At 42.9% G+C, this 20,668-nt stretch overlaps 1 protein-coding gene across 5 annotated transcripts in view; it reads left to right on the forward strand.

Annotated features, from left to right (window-relative positions):
* The window catches only part of FAM13A (family with sequence similarity 13 member A), a 313,755-nt gene that overhangs the window by 255,124 nt on the left and 37,963 nt on the right, over window positions 1-20,668 (forward strand). For all 5 annotated transcript variants that reach the window (XM_075544017.1, XM_075544018.1, XM_075544019.1 and 2 more), the window contains 2 exons: window positions 10,220-10,296; window positions 10,707-10,749. In XM_075544017.1, coding sequence (XP_075400132.1) covers window positions 10,220-10,296; window positions 10,707-10,749 — 120 coding nt within the window. The remainder of the gene's footprint in view (window positions 1-10,219; window positions 10,297-10,706; window positions 10,750-20,668) is intronic.

Here is a 20,668-nt window from a genome sequence, read left to right on the forward strand (position 1 = left end):
CACATGGACCAATATATAACAGCATGATGAATGGAACCAAGAGGTGGAAGTTGTCATGGATTTTGTCTTACTTGAATCCAAGGTTAATGCTCCTGGAAGCATCAGCCAAGAGATCAAATGACATTTTCTATTAGATAAATTTGCTGCACACACCTCTTTAAAGTGTTGAAAAACAAGGATGTTACTTGACTCAAACCATGGTATTCTAAGCACCTCTTATGCTCTGAGAGTTGGATATTGAATAAGGAAGACAGGAGAAGAACCAGAGGAGAAAGAGGGTGTGGTGAAGGAGGAGGCGAATGATCATCGATGCGTGGAGAAGGAGGAGGCGATGATCATGTGGTGCTGGAGAAGAATATTGAAAGTACCATGGGCTGCCAGAAGAACAAACAGATCTGTCTGGGAAGAAGCACAGCCAGAATGCTTCTTAGAGACAGGGATGGCGAGATGTCATCTCACAAACTTTGGACATGTTACGTCATCTCATGTACTTTGGACATGTTATCAGGAGCGAGAAGTCACGGGGAAAGGACATCAGGCTTGGTAAAGTGGAAGATCAGCGACAAAGAGAAAGCCCTCTTGGACGAGATGGATTGACACAGTGGCTGCAGCAGGGGACTCACACATTAGAACAATTTGCGAGGATAGTGTTGGACTGGGCAGTATTTCTTTTGTGGTACATAGGGTTTGGTATGAGTCAGAATTGACTACATGGTACCTAACAACAAACAACACTAAACTCTGTGTGTGTGTGTGTGTGCGTGTGTGCGTGCACGTGTATGTGAAAAAATCCTTGGAGACATTCTATTGTCTTTGAATTCCACTTCTATGAACTCTTTGAAGCCCTCTTATACATGAAATAATTGTACCTAGGAAAGATATGGAAAGGAAATCTGCCTAAAGGCATGGTAAGGTTGGGTGAGGGTGGAGGGTGGTGGTATTAGAGATGATTTTTTTCTCTTCTAAATGTTTCGTGTGTGATTGTGCTCATGATATAATAATAATTTGTTTGAAAATTTTTATTGTAACATCGTTTCATAAAATGTTGTAAAATTTTTATTGTAAAATCATTTACATCATTGTTGTAAAATTTTTATTGAAAACATCGTTTCGTAGCTCTCTTCTCCGTAAAGAACCAGTTTTGAATATAAGGCCTGAGGTCTCAGGCACATTTCCAGGCGAGACCATCGGTCTTGACGTCAAACAGACGTGAATTTTAGGTCTGGCTCCATCACCGAGCAGCAGTGGGTTCAAATGTGGCAGCCAAGTTGGCCTGGTGAAGGACCAGACAGTGTTCTTTTCTGTTGTGCATGAGGTCACTATGAGTCAGACCCAACCCAACAGTGCAGAGCAGCAGTGACCGCACATGGCCGTGTTACTTAGCCTCCGTTGCTTTATCTGCAAAATGGGAACATTAATACCTTTTGCATTTTGTGAGAGTGAAATATAATTGGTTTTTATTTCAAAATAGGTAAAAGTGCACATACTGCCAAGCATAGAACAGAAACTCAGTAGAGATGTAAGTTCCTTTCTGTTCCTTCTACTTGACGTCTAGTCTCCTTCATTGGGTCATTAAACATTTTGTACAAATTTAACACCATAGCTCCAATTCTTCTCTGCAGTCCAGTTTCCATTCTGCTTCCCTCTACTTTTACCAGGATTTCGCTGGCCCTTTAAATCCTTGCACAAAGACATCTGCTTTGTCCTTGACACTTTCAAAGCTCTGTTCCTTGTGCTGCTTCTTGACATCTCTGTTTCCTCTCACCTTCTCTGTGTCCTTCTCTGGCTAATCTTCCACAAATCCTGCATGGATGTAAATGCTACACAGACTTTTCACCTCATGTCTCTTTTCTATCAGCATATCTTTGAAAGTTTCTTTGCTTTCGTGGTTCCAAATAGCACCTCCGCTACAAATGATTGCTGAGTGCTTTCCGCAGATCAATATTTGATCACTCTTCAGAGTCAGCTGCTAAAATAGACGTCCTCAACTTTTTCTCTTTATTTTTCACCCATAATTTCCACTGGGCTTAATTGCTTCATTGTCTTTTTAATTTCATTTTCCTTACTTCCTCCCCCCACCCACACACACACTTTGCTTGCAGATTTTCAATTATTAGTCAGCCCTGTCTAAAAAATATGTGTGTGTCCTCTTTCCCTTCTGAATTGCCATCACATCGCCTCGGTCCTATTTGCACCTCGCCTAGAATGTCAAAAGAATGCACCCCCATGACTGGACTATTTGCTCTCCCCAAGCCATCCTCTCAACGGCTGCTGAAAACAATCATCTACTCCCTGCAGCAGTTTTCAGCCTTTGTGTTCAATGTAGCACATCTGAGCAGACAGTGCCATCCAAAACTACATGATGGTGGTTCTCTGGCTGGTGTTAAATATAATGTGAAAAGGCACAACATTGTGAGTCACTGCTTTAAGATTCCTCATTCCTTCAATCATGCAACAATTAACTGCATCACAAGTACTATTTGGGGGGTAAGGATACAATGGTGATTGAAACAGACATATGTCTTACCTTGCTTCAATTTGCATTCTCAGAAGATCAGGAAGCAGTAAACAGAGTCCGATGGCAGCACATGCTATGGGGAAACTTCAAAGCAGGGGACGGCGGTTAGGGAGCCGGGGAAGAATAGGGTGAATCTAGGCACAGGATCATCAGGAATGGACCTTCCAAGGTATTTGTGATTTGTCATTTGACTGGGGGAAGGAATATGCAGGCAGAAGGAGCAGCCCCTTAGCCTAGTAAGGATACAGAAAGAGGTCATGGTGGATGGAATGGAGACCAGAGAGGATTGAGATAAAGGAGGAAGTCAGAGACATGGCCAAGCTCATGAGGATTTAACACTGTGGCCACTTTTAGAAGTTGGGGCTTCTCTAAACAAGATAAGATGCCTTAAGAGAGATGAGAAGGGAAACCATTTTTTTGCCAAGCCATATGATGGAGTATGCTGGCCACTGTGCTGAAAAGTACCCGGCGTGGTGGAAAGTGGCTAATGGGGTGAGGCAAATACCTGTTGCACTCTAAGAAGAGGTATTACTCTCGACCGGGAAGAGAGCGCTTGCGGTGTTCAGAAGTGAGCGGCCAGGAATCGGATCACTTTCTGAAATAGAACCAACAGGGTGTTCTAACTCCAAGCTTAAAACAACCAAAAATATTTATTGTGAATTAGATCTAAAAAACTCACTGCCATCCTTTCCATGCTGCTTCATAGCCACCCCCTGTGGGTTCCCAAGACTGTAACTGTTTATAGGAACAGAGAGGTCAGTCTTTCTCCCTCAGAGCTGCTGGTGGTTTTGAACTGCTGGCTCTGCAGATCGCAGACCAACACGTAACCACTACACTCACCGGGCTCCTGTTTGGTGGCTCATCATGTCATTGCCCATGCACTTGACAATTTAAACAGCTTAACCAATCCTCTCAATGACTCCCTCTTTCCTCTCTCCACCCACTGCCCTCACTCCCTCTTAGATCCCCTTCACCCAAGCTAATCCCTGACTACTCTCTAGGGCTATCGCTCCCATTCCCTCTAATATTCACAGTCCCTGCCCTCGTGAACCAATAAAGTCTTTCTTCCTTTGCTATGAAAAGCTTTTCTTCAAGACTTTTAAAGTTACTATTACAGGGGCAGTATATTGTTTGAGGTGGCTCTTCTGTCCAAAGTCTCTAATTACTTCCAAATGAACTTTTCCTGCATGCGTCTGCTCCGATTCTGATAGGATTGACCTGTGAGTAATTGTGAACCAGATTAAAGGAATGTCATCCTGCTGTGTATAAAATAAGCCTTCAGAGAAGGAGGAGGAGGGGAACTCCTTACCAACAAGAGCCAGGAGTGCAGTACATCCTCTGGCCCCGGGAGCTGTGTGTAGTGCCTTCTGGATCCAGAAGACAGTTCTACTACCAGAGGAGTAGCAAAAGAACCAGGAGCCAGAGCCTGGAGCAGGGGACTGGACTGCCCAATGCACTGTAAAGCTGCATGCTTTGGTGCAGGAGGCTGGCTTGCAGGGCAGGGAACCTCTGACCGCTTCCACGGGAAGCTGGGCCTGCTGAGCCACAGAACTGGAGCGGAGTGCTGTTTGGGCTGATGCCTCTGGGCACTGCATTTTTGGAACTGGTTCCCTGCTCTGTGGAGCTTGAGCTGAATGCCTTCAGGTTGAGGCTTCCAGTGGAGCGGTGTGCTCGTTTGAGCATTTATTAAAAGACCTGAAAGAGCATTGTTAACATGTCCTGATAACTTAATCCTGAGTGTTTCTCACTGGCATGACAACCTGTTCATTTCCTTCATTAACCCTCCCATCATGGATTTTGGCTGTGAGTTCAGTGCAGCCGTTGTAAGGGCTATTGGAACCCAGAGAGGTGGTCCTGGCAAGAATAGTGAGAGCCCCACAGACTGCCAAAAAGCCACAAACAAATCTGTGTGGGAAGAACCACACCCAGCATGCTCCCTAGAGGCCAGGTAGGTGAGACTTCACCTGACGTATTTTTGAGTTGTCAGGAGAGACCAGTCCCAGGAAAAGGACAGCAAGGAAGCCACAGGTAACATTGTTCACCTTATTGTAGGGACGGGAGGCACGTGGTCAGGTGTAATTGCCAGAGAGTCTGGGAGGTAGCTTGGTTTTGGACAGATGTTTGGTAAAGCAGAGGGGCAGCAAAAACGAGGAAGGCCTTCAAGGGGATGGGCAGACCCAGTGGCCCCAACGACAGGCTTCAGCGGGGGACCAGTTGTGAGGAGGGGCAGGACCAGGCCTTAGTTGGTCCCGGTGTGCACAGGGTAACTATGGGTCAGAACCAACTTGAAGGTGCTATGCAACCACCACCCAAAGCACTGAGCTGTTGGGATGGAGTTACCACTGACGAAGATCAGAAAAGTTGAAGGTCAGTGGGTGAGGAAGAAAAACAAAAATTCTGTTTCAGATGTTTATAAAATATCCAAGTAAAGACAGCAGGTAGGCATTTGGGTGTATGAATCTGCAGTTTAAGTGACCACACTATAGTTAGAGAGATAGCCAAACTGTCGAAGTCATGATGGCAAGCAAGTTCAGCAGTCTGTCTAGTTCACTCCTCTCCGTGGCTTCCCCTGGGCCCAGCATAGTTTATCACTCATTCAAAGTATATTGGGGAAAAAAATGAGTGGATGGCATGATAACAATTAGGGTAACTTGTGTTTGGAGTAACGCAAAGTCTCAAATCACAATCTAAGTTGTTTCTCAAGTGAGGCTCTAAAGCAAGAATTGAGGAGGGTAGGAGAAGACTTGAGGTCTCACCCAATGCAGTTACTCAGAGATGTCAGCCACCTACCCACCGGCAAGGAGTTTCCCCCTGCAGCTTTCTCCTCCATCCCGGCTCACACCACGAGGGAAGGAACCTCAAGGAATATAGCTAATGGTCAGGCTGGAAGCCACAGGTAATGCTTCACACATTGTTGTAGAGATGTGAGGCACATGGTCAGATGTAATTGCCAGAGAGTCTGGGAGGTGGCTTGTTTCTGGGCAGATGGCTATTTATTATTATGGAGGAAAAGAAGGATGGGTTGAGGTAAACCACTAGCAAACTCTTCCACAGGCCTTCATTTCCAGCACCAGCAGTTCGTTTTTCAAGAATGACTAGCGCGTACCGTTTGAGACAGTAAGAACTCACATGGATGTCCAAACACATAGAGGTTCAGATCCGCCATTAATCTGTTGTTAATGAGACTATCAAATGGTCCCCTTCTCACACAGCTCAAGGTTAGAATAACAAACCTGCTTTGACTAGCAGGGGGCGCGCAGCCTCCAGACGGAGTTGTTTTGTGTATTGAAAGAAGGGTGTGTGTGTGTTTGCGTGTGTGTGTCCTTTATAAAAGCGCTGTCAGCATTTTATGGCTTTAAAACACGAATTTGTTTTTGCTTCAAGTGTTTTCAAGTGCTTCAGTCGTCAAACAGGTTTGGAGCTTAGCGTTCAGAGCCAACCTGCAAGGGGAAAGAAGAACGGAAAATAAATTCTCCTGCCTACAGCCAACATTTTCAAGGCGGTTGCTCCTTTAAAGCTGAGATTATTTTTAGAATTGAGGGTGGTGATTTTTAAAATTCACTTCCCTCAGATATTCAGGTAGATCGTAGAAACCTATTTTGAAGGTTGCTTATAAAAATGGCTTACGTGAATCAAAATTATCCGGATTATACACTGGACTTTATTTTGGTTGAGTTCTACGTAGAAAGCAATTTCATTAAATGATGCTTTACATCATAATCTCTTCTGTTTTTTAAGGACACCACTATCTTTTAAAAGATGACATTAGAAGAGTAGTTAGCCTAGAAAGTTATGTAATAAAGGACTTCTACAAGCATGAGGAGGAAGGCCTATTAACCAACTGTGATACACGGATGACACGACTTTGCTGAAGCAAGAGGAATTTGAAGCACTTGCTGATGAAGATCAAGGATGCAGTATTCAGTAGGGATTACAAGTCAACATAAAGATGACCAAAATCCTCACAACTGGACCAGTAGGTGACATCTTGATAAATGGAGAAAAGGTTGAAGTTGTCAAAGATGTTGTCTTGCTTGGATCCACAATCAATGCTCATAGAAGCAGCAGTCAAGTAATGAAAAGACAAGTTGCATTAGGCAAACCTGCTGCACACAACCTTTTTAGAGCATTGAAAAACAAGGATGTTACTTTGAGGACTAAGGTGGACCTGACCCCAGCCATGGTATTCTCCTTTGCTTCTTATGCAAGTGAAAGTAGGACTATGAAGGATGAAGACTAAAGAAGCATTGACTCCTTTGAATTGTGCTGAGAAGAATATTCAAAGGACCATGGACTTGCTTAAAGGACAAACCAATCTGTCTTGAAAAAAGTGTGGCCAGAGTGCTCTTTGAAGGTAAGAATTGCAAGACTTTGTCTTACATAAGACGAAGTACTGTTGTCGGGAGAAAGCAGTCCCTGGGCAGGACGCCATGCTTGCTAAAGAGGAGGGCAGCGAAGGAGAGAATGGCCCTCGAGGAGGATTGGCACTGTGTCTGCCACAGTGGGCTCTGGCTTGGGTACAATGATAGGCTGGGGCAGTGAGGGGCACTATGGATCGATCATAGCCAACAGGATGGCACCCAACAACAAGAGGAATGATGAGACTTCAGCCTTTAACCCAGAAAAACCTTACTGAGCCACGCTTTCTTTGAGTAAGTGTTAGACCGCTAAGTGCAAGGTTGGCGCTTTTCCCCAGTTGCTCAGTCTGCAGCCTCAAAGACCCAATAAAGGGTCTCTATGAGTCAAAATCAACTGGGCAGCAGTGGGGGGTTTGTTTGTGTTGGACGTTTGTTGTTTATTTTATTTTAGACTGTTTAGAACCTCAACTGCAAAAGATACCGAGTCAGTATTTTCTCAATGAAAGATACTGCACATCTGAAAGCCCTGTGGCCTATTCCGCATATAAATGCAATCACTCTATGTTTCATCAGATCTCATGACTTGTACTTTGAGGTTTGCCCATTTCTTCGTCTCAGCAAAGCGCAACTATCTCTTTCTATAACTTCTCTCCTTCATCCCTAGACAAAGAATGGGAATTAGAATTTACGAAGCATTCAAATGTTATACCCATAAAATAGGTGGTTTTGCTCGTGTACTCATGAACGTTTACTACCCTTGTTAGTTTCATTGGGATATTGGCCATTGCAGCGCATGCTTCAGCGCCTCCCTGTTTCCAAAGGGTGTCGGTGCGACCCAACTGCTTGAGCAAAGAACACTGGGTACTTGTATGCTGTGCAATGAAACAAACCCATGAATATTCAGCAGTTTCAGATGTGTGACATACAGCACGGTGGCTGGAATTATTTTGAAGCTGTAAAAGGAATAGCAAGTGATACTGAAAAGTGCCCTTTATAAATTGCACCTCCCAAGGCCCATAATCCTGGTGAATTCTTAAACATGATCAAACATTTAAAAAGAGTCCAAGAAATCGCTGCTTCCATGTATTGACCCAGGGGTTAGCTAAGCATTTTCTCAGACCTTTGCAAAGTTTTCTCTTGTATAATTTTACTTAGTTCTGTAAGTCTGAAGACCGACATCGAGTAGATTGGGTTTTTTCTTTTTAGGAAAAAAAGCTATTAACTAGCACCTTAACAAAAATATCTCTGAGCTCAAATAGTACTGTTTTGGTTTATTTTCTGTCTTTTCTCATTATTTCTAAAGATTTCTGAACCTTAATCCAAAGATCTTCATTTCTTCAGAAATAGTCATTATAAATATATCATTTTACTGACAGGTTTTTAACCAAACTAAAGGTAGAGCATGTTTCCGTACTAGTAGTTTAAGAGAATTCATGTGTATCAGAACTCTAGCAAAGCCTTAATACCGCTGCACTGGAGATTATACTAAAGAGTTTGATAATCTATTAAAAATCCCCAGTAGAAGCAAACAAGGAGTCTGGATCATATACATGTCCCTCTTTTAGAGGAAAATCTTCTCCAGAGAATGAGCGCGATTATGTTGTGATTTAATGGAAATCAATTTATAGAGACTTCTTTTAACAAAAAAATTTTAAAGATAGAAATCTGTAGCTATAACTGAATGTTGTCATAATTTTTTTTCTAATTTCACAGGGCCATTTTCTAAAAATTACTTAAGTAGGCATTCTCTACGTGTGTAAATCAAGGTTCCTCATTCAAATGGCGTGTCTGAGCGCTGTCCAGGCAGCTTTTGGACACCGTCTGAATTAGCAGCAGCAAATGAGAGGGAAGTCTTTTCATCGTAGGCTTCATAGCTTAGAAATAACATCACCACCAGCAACAGCTGATAGCCTTTCAACGTGCCAGCTGGTTTCTAATCCTTTAACGTGCATGATCTCATTTAACCCTAATGATAGCGGAGCACGCAGTGTTGCTATCTCCATTTTCCGGGTGAGGATATGGAATTTCAAATAGAACCACCCGACTGATAAATGATAGAGCGGGGATTGAAACCCAGGCTTCTTTCTCCCTGCAGCAGTACCATGAGAACAGTTGGGATATTTACTGTTTTCCTTCTGTCTCTAGTTTTTGGGAGCTCTCAGGGTTTCAAATTTCATCACACAAATTGACCAAACCAATATGAATGGAAAACAATCCGTTTGTCTACCAACCCAAAGAGTAGTTTTCTACTTAAATAATATAATGATCTTATCGAAATGTTTCTGTATGTTGATTTCCTAGGCTTATTAGGAACATTACTTAGATTTTCTTAATCGAAGTTTTTATTTCATAATGGATAATTACCAATATGTAGATGAACTTATGTTGATTTAATCCATGTGGTATACTATTATTTTTTTTCAAAATGATAGAGGCTGAGGGGAGTAGGTTATGCTTAAAATCCTTTCAATGTTGATGAGAGTCCTTAAGTTCAATAAAATTAAGGGCCAAATTTTCCAAGACAGCTATGTTTCTTTGCCTGCTGAATTTAAATGTGCTCTTGTTTGCATACTTGTAGTCCTCCCTCATAGTTATTGCTTACTTATTCTGTGCCCAGTCATGTGAATTGTATTTAAAAGGCACTGGCCATTTTTGCAGAGGCAGTCACTAAAAAATTTAAAAAAATCTTTAAAATATAGCCCTTGATCAGCCTTGAGCCCACCTGGTCAGCTTGAAATCAGTGCTCAAAGTAAGTATCATGTTTATATTTTTTCCATCATAGCTAATGTGAAGACTAACATTAAATCTCTCAGAAAGGAAATGCTCTTCCGTGAACTCCATTTCTTGTTTGCGGATGTTTCACAGTTCAGGTATAAGTTGTGTGTGACCCTAGATCACATTGGGATAAGGTGCTAAAAAGATGTTAAGTAAGCAGCAGTAATTACAAGGTGCTGATCCGATTCAAGGTCAGATTTCTAGGTTCTAGTGCTAAGGTCAGCCTGAATCTTTGGGAACCTGAGTTTTTAACTGTGCTTCATTATAAATTATGGCTAGGACTTAACACAGACATCATAAGGCACAATTATTATGACTAAGATGTTTTTGCATATCCTGATTAAAGGGACCATAAGACTCAATGTAATGGGAAAAAAAGACTCAATGTACTATTTTATGAAAGGAGCGTATAATGAACATAAGGTTTCCTAGTTAAAAATAAAAATGCAGACTACAATCAGATTTTATCTCCATATTACCTGATTTTTCTTTCTCAAAAAAAAGGCACCATCTGATTTGCATCTTTCTTAGCATCCCTAAAGTGAACCCATGATTTGCTTCCTTTCAGAGGATGGAAGTTCTCAGTCCCACACAGTATTATGAAAGGACTAGGCCCGATGATGTTGAACTGACATCTGATAGAAGGTAAGTTTAGAATTTCCTTCTCACTTTTCCTCCCAAGAGAATGAAAAGATATTTGCTTCACTTGATGTTCTGTGTATTACGATAACTAAGAAGAGCCAAGTTGATAGAAAATATATTGTTAACTATATTTTATAACAATATAGTTATAAATTTTATAATATTTTATAACAAGAAAGTGATTAGGACATCTACCATGGTGCCATCAAAGATAAATGTAGTTCTATATTCTTACTGATTGGTATTTCTGGTTTTATTTTGATTACTTTTTTTGGTTACATTTTTAAGTTTTGTAAGATTTTGGTTTAGAACTACTAAATCCAATTTCTAAAAAAATGAAATCATAGTATCAGTAGGTAACAACGTCTTGTAAGAAAAAATGACATTTTATAAAATTTTGTTGTTGTTTACAGCAAAGAAAATCGAAGCGTTGACAGCCCTGGCCAGCATGGGGAGGTGAGTAGCTAACAAGTGAGACCCGTGAGTATGACAGGTTTGTTCCTACATTACTGATATGTACTGTTCTCCACTGGGGCTCAGAGATCAGGGGAAGGAATTTAACTCCTGGAGCTTAAAGAGTTCTTGAGCTGATATAAGAAGCGTATTATTTTGCTTTAGTAGGATGAAAATTTCTCTTATGGTATTCCATAGAATCAAAACATAACCACAAATCCAAAACTACCAGCATGATTTTCCATGACATGATGTATTTTTTTTAAATGATTGGAATAAATAAAGACATCTCCAGTGGCTTCATCACAGAGAGCATTTCATTAACTTCCCCATCATCACAAATTCAGTTGGCATTACTTAATGCCTTTTTTTGTTCATTTGTTTTGAAAGTTTTGAGTCACATTTTAAGGAAGCGATGGAGAATAAGTGTCCCTCCCCACCCCACCCCCTTTTTCCTGTCTACAGCTTAAGGTTTCGGTGACTCCTCGACTTCTCCTTTTCCTTGAAGCATATTCCCAAATGGCCCAAGGACTTTGTGTCTCCTGCTGGCCCCTAGGACAACCCCATTCTTCACTCGTGTGTGTATTTTGTCTACTCCTTCCAAATGCTTCCATCGCCAGCTCCAATCTTGCTATCAGTTTTCTTTTTGGCAAGGAGCTTTTCCAATCTGCTTTTGGATTCTGACTCTTGATAGATTTGTTATTTATAGAACTCTTCTGTTAACTGGATGAGTTTTCCATGTGTTTGTTTTCTATCTTTGTGTGTGAACATTTTCTTTTTCATTCAGGAAAAGTTTACACATCAGACTAGTTTTTCGTTCCGTAGTCCACGCACAAGTTTTCTCATGAGGTTTGTTGCTATCTCTGCAGTGTGTTCGGCGCTCTCCCCGTTTCCATCCTGAGCTTCCCCTTCCAGTCTCTGGCTGCTCGCCCTCCCTCCCTCTGTTACCCTTTGGGTCTCAGAGCTTTCCTTGTTCTAAGATGCATATTCCTCACAGGTGGTACTTCCTGTTGGCTTCATGAGCCAGTCAATGACTTGGTTGAAAGGTGGCCTCCGAGAATGGATTCATTGGCGCATGAAAAGGGTGAATTGGGGCAGTCATCTCTAGGGCTTCTCTGGTCTCTATCAGACCAATAGTAGCCCAGTGATTCATTGACCGTGCGGAGATCTCATGACACCCATCGTCCCTGCCCACCTTGGCGTTTTCCAGTTGAGTAGATTAAGAATCTGGTAGCTACGGACCCTGGTTTTAAGAAAAGGCACAGTCACATTTTTTTTTCGGCAGAAAATTGCTGAGTGAAAGTCATTGCCACCCTTAAAGCTGCGGAAGCCTCCTGTTTCCTGGACTCCGTGAACTCTTAATTTCTCAGCCTGTAACAGGAGGGAAATGCTTCCTCTTTCTGACGGCACAGCTTCCATGCCACTTCTTTAGCTCTTATTTCCAACTTGTTTTTCTCTCCTTGAGACTCAGACAAGCCTACACTCTTTCCTTGTCTCTAGGTGTCTTCTAAGAGCAGATTCCCCATGGTATCCTTCCCTCCACACACCCCGTTTTCATCTTGTCTCTGCCATCTCCCTCTGCTCACCGCAAGCACCCACTTATCATGACATTGAACTTGTTTTTCAAAGAACTTGTTTTCTAGCGTCCTGGAGAGAGAGGTCTTTTCAGTTCGCCTCCTGGAGATAAACGTGTGTAGCAAAACCTTTGTGGATGAACTTCATGACACTGACTCATAAATTCCACATCGCACCCCAGCTAAATTCCCACAGAACACAGCTCTAGTGGCAGTGGCTTGAGTCAGGGGGAAAGAATCTAAAATACATCTCCCTTATGCCAGGTCCTTTCCTTCTAGGTGTATAACCCACATGCGGCTGCCAGTCAGCACCCAGTCCACGGCTGGCATGCATTAAACATTCCCTATTAATAATACTTGTCATCATAACATTATTCTCTGTGAGGGAAAATTGGGTTACAAGTTAAAGTCTAACCTGTGCTCTTCCTGTTACTTTTCTTTCACAGCTGCCAGAAAGGCATTCCTTGTGAGGGCCAATGTTCCTTTTGCTGAAAAAAATCTACATCATGTAATTCCACAGGCAGCATAGCTTTCTGTTGTCCAGGGGTCATTATGAGTCGGGGCCAACTGGACAGCACCTAACAACAATATTATTCATCTGTTTGTAAAAATCTTTCCCCGGTGGATGGTGTGTGGTCAGTCCCTCCTATTGAACGCAGCTCGTGCTGTCTAGGTCTTACTGTGCAAAGCCACATAGTTCCTCTCAGCTCCTCGTAGTGGAGCCAGAGTCCCTCATTTTTAGAGATGAAAAATAACCCCAGGCTCTGCTCACCCCTCCCAGAATTCCTAGAACTAAAATCTCACCAGTAAGTTCTTTCATGGCTCCCATAGTATCTGACTGAGGTTCCAAAGTTCACATGCCTAGTATGCATGGATATAATGGTGTTTCTAATTCCATTTCCCATGAAGACAGATTTTACTGTCTCAATATTGTTCTTTCAAATTCTCCTTGGAATCTGCCGGATTCTTACAGAGTAACATGGCAGAGGAATGGCAGCTATTGGTAGATGGAATTCCCCCCCTCCCCCCTCCCATGTTTCCATGAGAATGAGAAACATTAACCTTTAACCTTAGAATTACCCTGCTGTGGGGGGGACATACTGGCAGAAAGAGACTTAGAATCTATTTCTCAAAGGCAAAGAAATGTAACTGCGAGCTTGTTTTTCAAACCATCCATTTGCAGGCTTCAGCATGCTTTGTTTGAATACACGTGTTAAAACGTGCATGTGGGCTTCTCTCTTCCTTAATTAGGCAGCTGATCTGATCCAAAGAGGGAGGCCCATGGAGTGTTCACGTGGGCATTGGTCAGGGTGAGTTACCCATTTCTGTTTCTTCAGAAGCTTGGATTAGAAGTTGTTCCTGATACTTCAGCAATTTTCAAAAAAAGTTGGAATCACTTCAAAATGCCAAAGTTTAAAATATTATTTCCTCAAGGAAATTTTTAAAAGGCTGACATTTCAATAAGTCTTACAACTTGGACCATAAAAACTAAATCTCTGCTCTCTTAGGATTTTGGGGTGTTTAACCCTGAACAAAACCGAGAACATTCTTAAAGCTACAATTTCTAGATTCTAAAAGATAGCATTTTGGGATAAAGATTTCTAAGAATTCTGATTGTATGTTAAGCTTCAATTTCTTCTGATAATTTAATTTCTGTTATGAAATAATTTATGCTTTCCTATAATATATGGAATATTAAAAGTAGGAGATTATTATGAACCTCTTTTGCCAAGAAACAAGAATTATTATCTAAGTGAATAGATAGTACATTCTGAGAGAGATCATCGGGGGTCAGGTTTATAAGGTCCATGAAGTGTTAAATTCTTGCAAGGCATTTTTACATTCCTTCTGCTTTCTAAGCCTACTGCTTAGGAGAGCTTAGAGGCATACCTTTGAAAACAATAAGACATTCAGCACTTACAAAACGATGATTTTCTTCTTTTTAAAAAATCAGTTAATTGGGGGCTCATACAACTCTTATCACGGTCCCTAATTGATTGAATCAGGCATGTTTGTACATATGTTGCATCATTCTTTTCTAGACATTTACTTTCTATTGAGCCCTTGGTATCAGCCCCCCCCTAACCCTCTGATAGATTGTACATTGTTATTGTTTTCATCTCTCACACCGACCGCTGGCTCCCTTCCCCCATGCTTTCTGTTGTTCTCCCCCCTGTAGAGGGGGGTATGGTTATCTGTCCATCATGCTGATCAGTTCCCCTTTGTTTCCTTCCTCTCCCCTCTTCCCCAGACCCTTCTGGTATCACTATTCCCACTCCTGTTCCTGGATTCTGTGTGCCATGAGCTCCCATCTCTTTCTATAAACGAAAGAAAATCCATTGCTGCGGCGTCTGTTCTGACTCACAGGGCTGCTGTGAAGAGAAGGACCTGGTGGGGTTTCCCAGGCTCTCGGTCTTTACAGAAGCAGACTGCCACATCTCTCCCACAGAAAAGCTGGTGGAACATTCGCACTGCCACCTCTTGGATAACTAGCTAGCACTTAACCAGTGCACCCCAAAGTTCCTTTCCTTGTCCCTCTGCTTCCAAACAGAAGAGATCGTAAAGAGAGGAGAGAGAGAGAGAGAGAGAGAAATGAAGAGTAGATGAGGCTTTGTAATCGAGACGAGACATTGATACGCGCATCGTAAGGTCTCAAGTCTAGGTTATTATTTGCCCCAAGAATGGTAAAGAAATTTCTGAGCTATCCCAACCAACAAGCGTGGATGCCTGATTTATTTCAATTCCCCTGCCCTTCAGGGGAAGGCCCCAGCAGCATGGTGGGGGCCATGTTGGGTTGCTGCCACAATGTCAGCCATCACAAACCACCCGCCACTCTGAGGGGAAAAGATGAGGCTTCCTGCCCCTATAAAGAGTTGACAGTCTCAGCAACTCCCCCTGGACAGTTCCACCCTGCCCTACAGGGTCACTCTGAGTGGGAACCGACCCGATGGCAATGCGTAGTAATGCTTCGTGGGCACGATAGGATTTGGCTGTGGGCTCGGATCTCAGCTCTGTTTACTTACATTGACTTCCCGTTCATTCCAGTCTTGAAAAGCAACTGAAGTCTTGAGAGTCACATTGATTTTGGAGTCCTTGATCCTTTCTTGTCAGGCAAAACAGTGAATGTTTATGGTTCCCTGTGGTTTTTCTATTAACACTGTGATTTCACTATTAACACTCTGTTCAGCTGGGTTAACTAGAGAAACAAATTCAGAGACACTCATATATGTGTGAGAAAGAGCTTTATATCAAGAAGCTTTATATATCAGGAAAACACCCCAGCCCAGTCCAACTCCAGTTCATAGTCCGAGACTAGCCCATAAATCCCTTTAGACTCACGTAGTCATGAGCAATGATGCATAATGCAGGGAGATCCCAGGCTGGTAGATGCAAAGACTTGAGGATGCAATAGCTGTGGACCCATCTCCAGAGCTCTGGGCACTCTCAGGGTCAGCCAGCAGGAAGGTGAAGAGAGAGAAGGGGGTGGTGCTCCTTAGGAGAAGGCCACACTCACAAGGAGGCCCCATCAGGCTGTGACTTTACTGACAGTCTACACTCCACCCCTACACTTTTATACACCTTCAAGATGACATAAAATCATGTCACTACCATGCTCCTTGTGCAAACTGATAGTATATCAAATTCTGGAGAACTATGAGTTATCCATGTACTTATCCATATCTTTGTATACACGGAGGGAAAAAAGGAGGGACAAAAATTCACCAACTATTTGAAGCCAATTGAGTCTGGGACTAGAGGAAGCCAAACCTGGCCAGGGCAGGCAGTCTTGGCAAACATTTGACTGATAGATTAATAGTTAATGCCCCTTGACTTTAATGCAAAATGTCACCGGAAGCCTCAGGCACAGTGAATTCTCTCAGTATTTGCTCTCATTGCATTCCGAGTTTCCCTTTTATAACATACATGCATAGTATTTTACACATCATCCGTGCTTCTCTTCTGTACGGTATCCCATCTCTTTGTTGTTCCTGTAACTGCAGTGCCTCGAACCTAGTACCCCCATCATTCTATCAGTCTAATGTACTCTAGTAGCTTGTATGCAGCTGGAAGCAGTGCCATCACTATTTCAAATACCAGCAGGGTCACTCCTACTGGAAAGGTTGTAGTAGAGCTTGTAGATTCAGACAGACTGAAAAGAAGGTCTTGACATTCTTCTGCGAGGGGAAAAGAGGAGGCCAGTGAAGCCCTTAGAGTTGGCATGAGAAAGTGGTCTGATAGAGTGCCAGACGGTGGGCCTCAGAAGTTGGAAAGCACAAAATATGACTGTGGTAGAACTCCCTTCTCAAATTAGATAACCTTCGTGACAAGGATAGACCAAAGCTTTAGACGGCCTTCGTTTGCTGGCATGGCATGGCACAAAAGGATAAGGAACAGCTAGTTTCAAACACACATTAATAATCCAAATGTGAAACATATGAAGTATGAATCTAGAAAAGATGAACATCGTCCAACACTAAGTTGGATGCATAAAGATTGATATCCTAGGCATCAGTGAGCTGAAATGGACTGGTCCTAATTAAATGATTACACGAGGGCAGAAATGACAAACTGAGGAGGAAGGACATCGCATTCACTGTCAAGAACAGCATCTCAAGATCTATTCTGAAGTATAGTGTTGTCAGTGATTGGCCAATAGCCGAGGCATACAAGGAAACCCAGCTAATGCAACTATTTTTCGAATGTCTTCACCAACCACGGAAACCAATGATGAAGAAATTAAAGATTTTTACCAACTCCTGTAGTCTGAAATTGATCACATGTGTAATCAAGATGCATTGATAATCACTGATGATGGGAATGTGAACTTTGGAAATAAGAGGAAGGATCGGTAATTGGAAATATGACTGTTAGTCTGAGCAGACTAGAGAAAAAATTCATAGACACTCATGTGTATACAAAAAAAGAGCTTTTTATAAAGAATGATTGTACATTAAGAAAACATCCCAGCCCAGGTCAAGTCAAGTCAAGTCAAGTCCATAGTCTGATACTAGCCCATACATCCAATGCCAACTTATAAAATCCTCTTCAGACTCACGAAACACATGCAATGATGCCGAGTGCAGGAAGATCACAGGCCAGTGGGTGGGAAGTCTTGTGGATCCAATGGCATTGTAAGCATTTCAGCTCTGGCAGGGGTCTCCACGTGACTCCTCCAGTTCAGGGCACTCGCCTTGCTCCATGTGTCTTGTCAGCTGCAATGTCTTGCAGGGAGTGAGCCTGTGTCCTGATTCCAGCAAGCTATTTATCTCCTTAGCCCCTGCAAATGAGGCCATCAAACTGTGACATGATTGACAGGCTAAACTCCACCCCTTCACTTTAATCCTTCAAATTAACAACAGATTATGTAACTACCACAATGACCTTGGTAGGAGAAATGACTGGGGAAATTGCTTGAGAAGATTGTGTAGTAGGACACGGAGGAGGGCTATTTCCTTGTGAATACAAAGTAGTTTGCTGCCATAGTGTATCGACTTTAACTGTCCTCTTAACTCTACACAACACTGTGGAGTCTCTCCCCACTCACTCAACAAGGACTGGGCTAGGGGCCTTGAGGGTCTTACTCAGAGCCCAGCACGAAGTGAGTGCACTGAAACTATTTTGTTGACGGGATTAATAATTCCAGACATTTTGGGTGGGGAAAAAGAGAAAAATATTGCTGTTTTCTGTTTTTGAAACTGGTGATATTTCCAATGTAGCAATGATGAAGAGCACACGTTTCTTAAATAGTCTGGATACATGTGGAAGCCCAGGCGCTTACTTGTGGCATGTGAAGCCCTGCAGGAGAAATGGCATAGCAGAGACTTGCAGAACACAGCTTCTAGGCTTGTAGGTTTCCCCATCATTGTCGTTCAAGATGGTCCAAGAGATGGTCCTAAAAAGCACACATTTTAACATGATTCTTTGATGTTAAGATCTTTCCATGACTTTACATTGCTATTACCAGATAAAATCCAAAGTTGAGCCCTGCCATCATTGTGATTCCCTGTAGCTCCTCCTTTTCTAAGCTAAGGCCTGGCTGCCTCAAACCACTCTTCTTGCTTGATGGTCAAAGACACCCCGCCGCCATCTTACCTGCCTTTACACTTGTTCTTTCAGCTCCTCTTACCAACACCCCTCTGCCCTTCAGACCTTACCCATGCTTGCTCCTCAAGTCAAAATTGATGTTCCCGATCCATCATGGGAACATTGTGTTGTGTTGTGTCGTGTTGTGTTGTGTTGTTAGGTGCCGTTGAGTTGATTTTCCACTGAGAGTGGCCTCCCATGACAGGACAGAACTGCTTCATTGGCTTTCCTAGGCTATAATCTTTATAGGATTACTGGTTCTTTTTCTTGCAGGGCAGCTAGGTAGGGTTAAGCTGCCCAACTGTTTCAGCTAGCAGCCAATGCTTAATCATGGCATCACCAATATTCATAGGGAGCGCTTTTCTCTAATATTTCCCATTAACCACTTAAAACTGGACCCCGCCGTAGGACCTGCTCTGCGTCTAGCCACTGTTGCTTCCCTGCCTTGGCTCCGACTCCTCTCTGGTGATTCTGAGAAAGGGGCTAAGCACTTTCCTCATCTTTCCCTGGTGCCTACTAAACCAACCGTACGGAGGGCTCCCACGTAGGCGCTTGTGTCTCCACGCACCGTTCTAGAAGTTTTTCAGACCTTCTCCCAGATCTTCAAAACAGCCTTGCAAAATTGGTATCCTTGATGTCATTTTATAGTTTAGGAAGTAGGGTTTCACAGAAGTACAGCATCTCAGCCAGAGCACCGAGCTAGTGAAGGTCAGGGCCACGCTTCAACCCCAGGGCTTCCTGTAAGCTAAAGGCACATCCTCCCCATTGCATTCTGCTTTAAATGACAGTGTGTGTGTGTGTGTGTGTGTTTCCCCTGAACAAAGTACCACACTTAGACTAGGAAACTATGCTTCTTGCACCATCTCTCTTCTTGACGTCTCCAGTTTTAAATCTTTACTGAGAACTGTATTATCTGTCTGTATATTCTAACATGTCCTCTTAGAGACTGGTGACTGACCCGGCCACTTTAAGGAAGCCGAGCACCACCTTTGTTTATTCAACCCTGGCCCACTTTAGGATTCAGATCAAGGGAAAAATTAATGTTGTGAGATGCATGCATAAACTTTCCACCCACCTCACCCCCATTCTCCCACCCCCTAACGTCAAGCCCAAGTTTTTCTGGGCTTTTCCATCTGACTTTAGTAGGTCACCATGAACAGATTCCTGTTATTTCATTCTATCTCAAACGTGAAGAAGGTACTGGTCGTCTCGCATCATTTCGTGGAAATGTAATAATAAAAGCCTTGTCTAGTCCCTTGGTGACATCAGAGTGGGTTGGGTGGCTATTAAAAGTAGCTGCAAGCCTTAAGTCGTGTTTTATTTTCGGCCTAAGGCCATTTCTCATACGCTAATGAGCCACTTATGATTTCCAGATGGCTTTTGTGTTTTCTCCGTTCGTGATAATATATTTGCTGGATTAAATGTCCAGTTACTTTCAAGGAAAATCTTTGGAGAAATATTCACACTTTCACTAAACACTCTGGGTTATAATTTTATGAAAGGGAAAAAATGCCAATGGTTGGGTTTACAAACTATCAAAATGAGCAGGGATAAAGAAAATGAATTTGATGCTTAAAACCAAACAACAAAATTGCTTCCATGAAATGTCAGCCTTTGGAGGAGTGCTCTCCCAGCCCCCGGACACCCAGCCTGATGGAGGCAGCTAAGGAGTAAAGCCCTAGGTGATGGAGCATTTGTATTCTGAGTAGGTGACAAGCAGATGGAGGCAAGGGACCGTTGCATATTTATAAAAGTATAAATTATGCATCACCGACTTGCCAGCTCTTGGTTTTTTACTTTACTTAAAAAAAAAATCAAGTTCCTTGTGTCATGTTGGCTCATTTCCAGCATCCGTACTTCTTACTGCTGGTTATGATGAGACGCCAAACCCCTCGGCTGGTTGAATTTGCGCAACAGTGCTTTAATACCCAGAGCGCTTCCATAAATAGACTGCTCTTCCCACACTCGGCGAGAAAACAGCCATGGAAAACCTGGGACCGTGCTCCTGCCCCGAGGAATTGATCGCCCGTGAGGCTGCTGCCAGGAGAGCAACCTTTCGCCCTGCAGGACTATTTAGCTAAGGGGCAAAGACGTCTACATGCGTGCATAAGACACCACGTCCACTCCTGCAGCCGCAGCAACCGCGGTGGCCGTTCCTGTGTGTGGTGGTGGTGGTGTTTGCAGCCTACAAACCCCCTTCCCTGGCTCCTTGCCCCAATCAGTGATAATCAAGACTGTCAGCTGGCTGCAGGGATCAGGAAGAG

The sequence above is a fragment of the Tenrec ecaudatus genome, chromosome 3, assembly GCF_050624435.1.
Source record: "Tenrec ecaudatus isolate mTenEca1 chromosome 3, mTenEca1.hap1, whole genome shotgun sequence".
Taxonomy (NCBI): domain Eukaryota; kingdom Metazoa; phylum Chordata; class Mammalia; order Afrosoricida; family Tenrecidae; genus Tenrec; species Tenrec ecaudatus.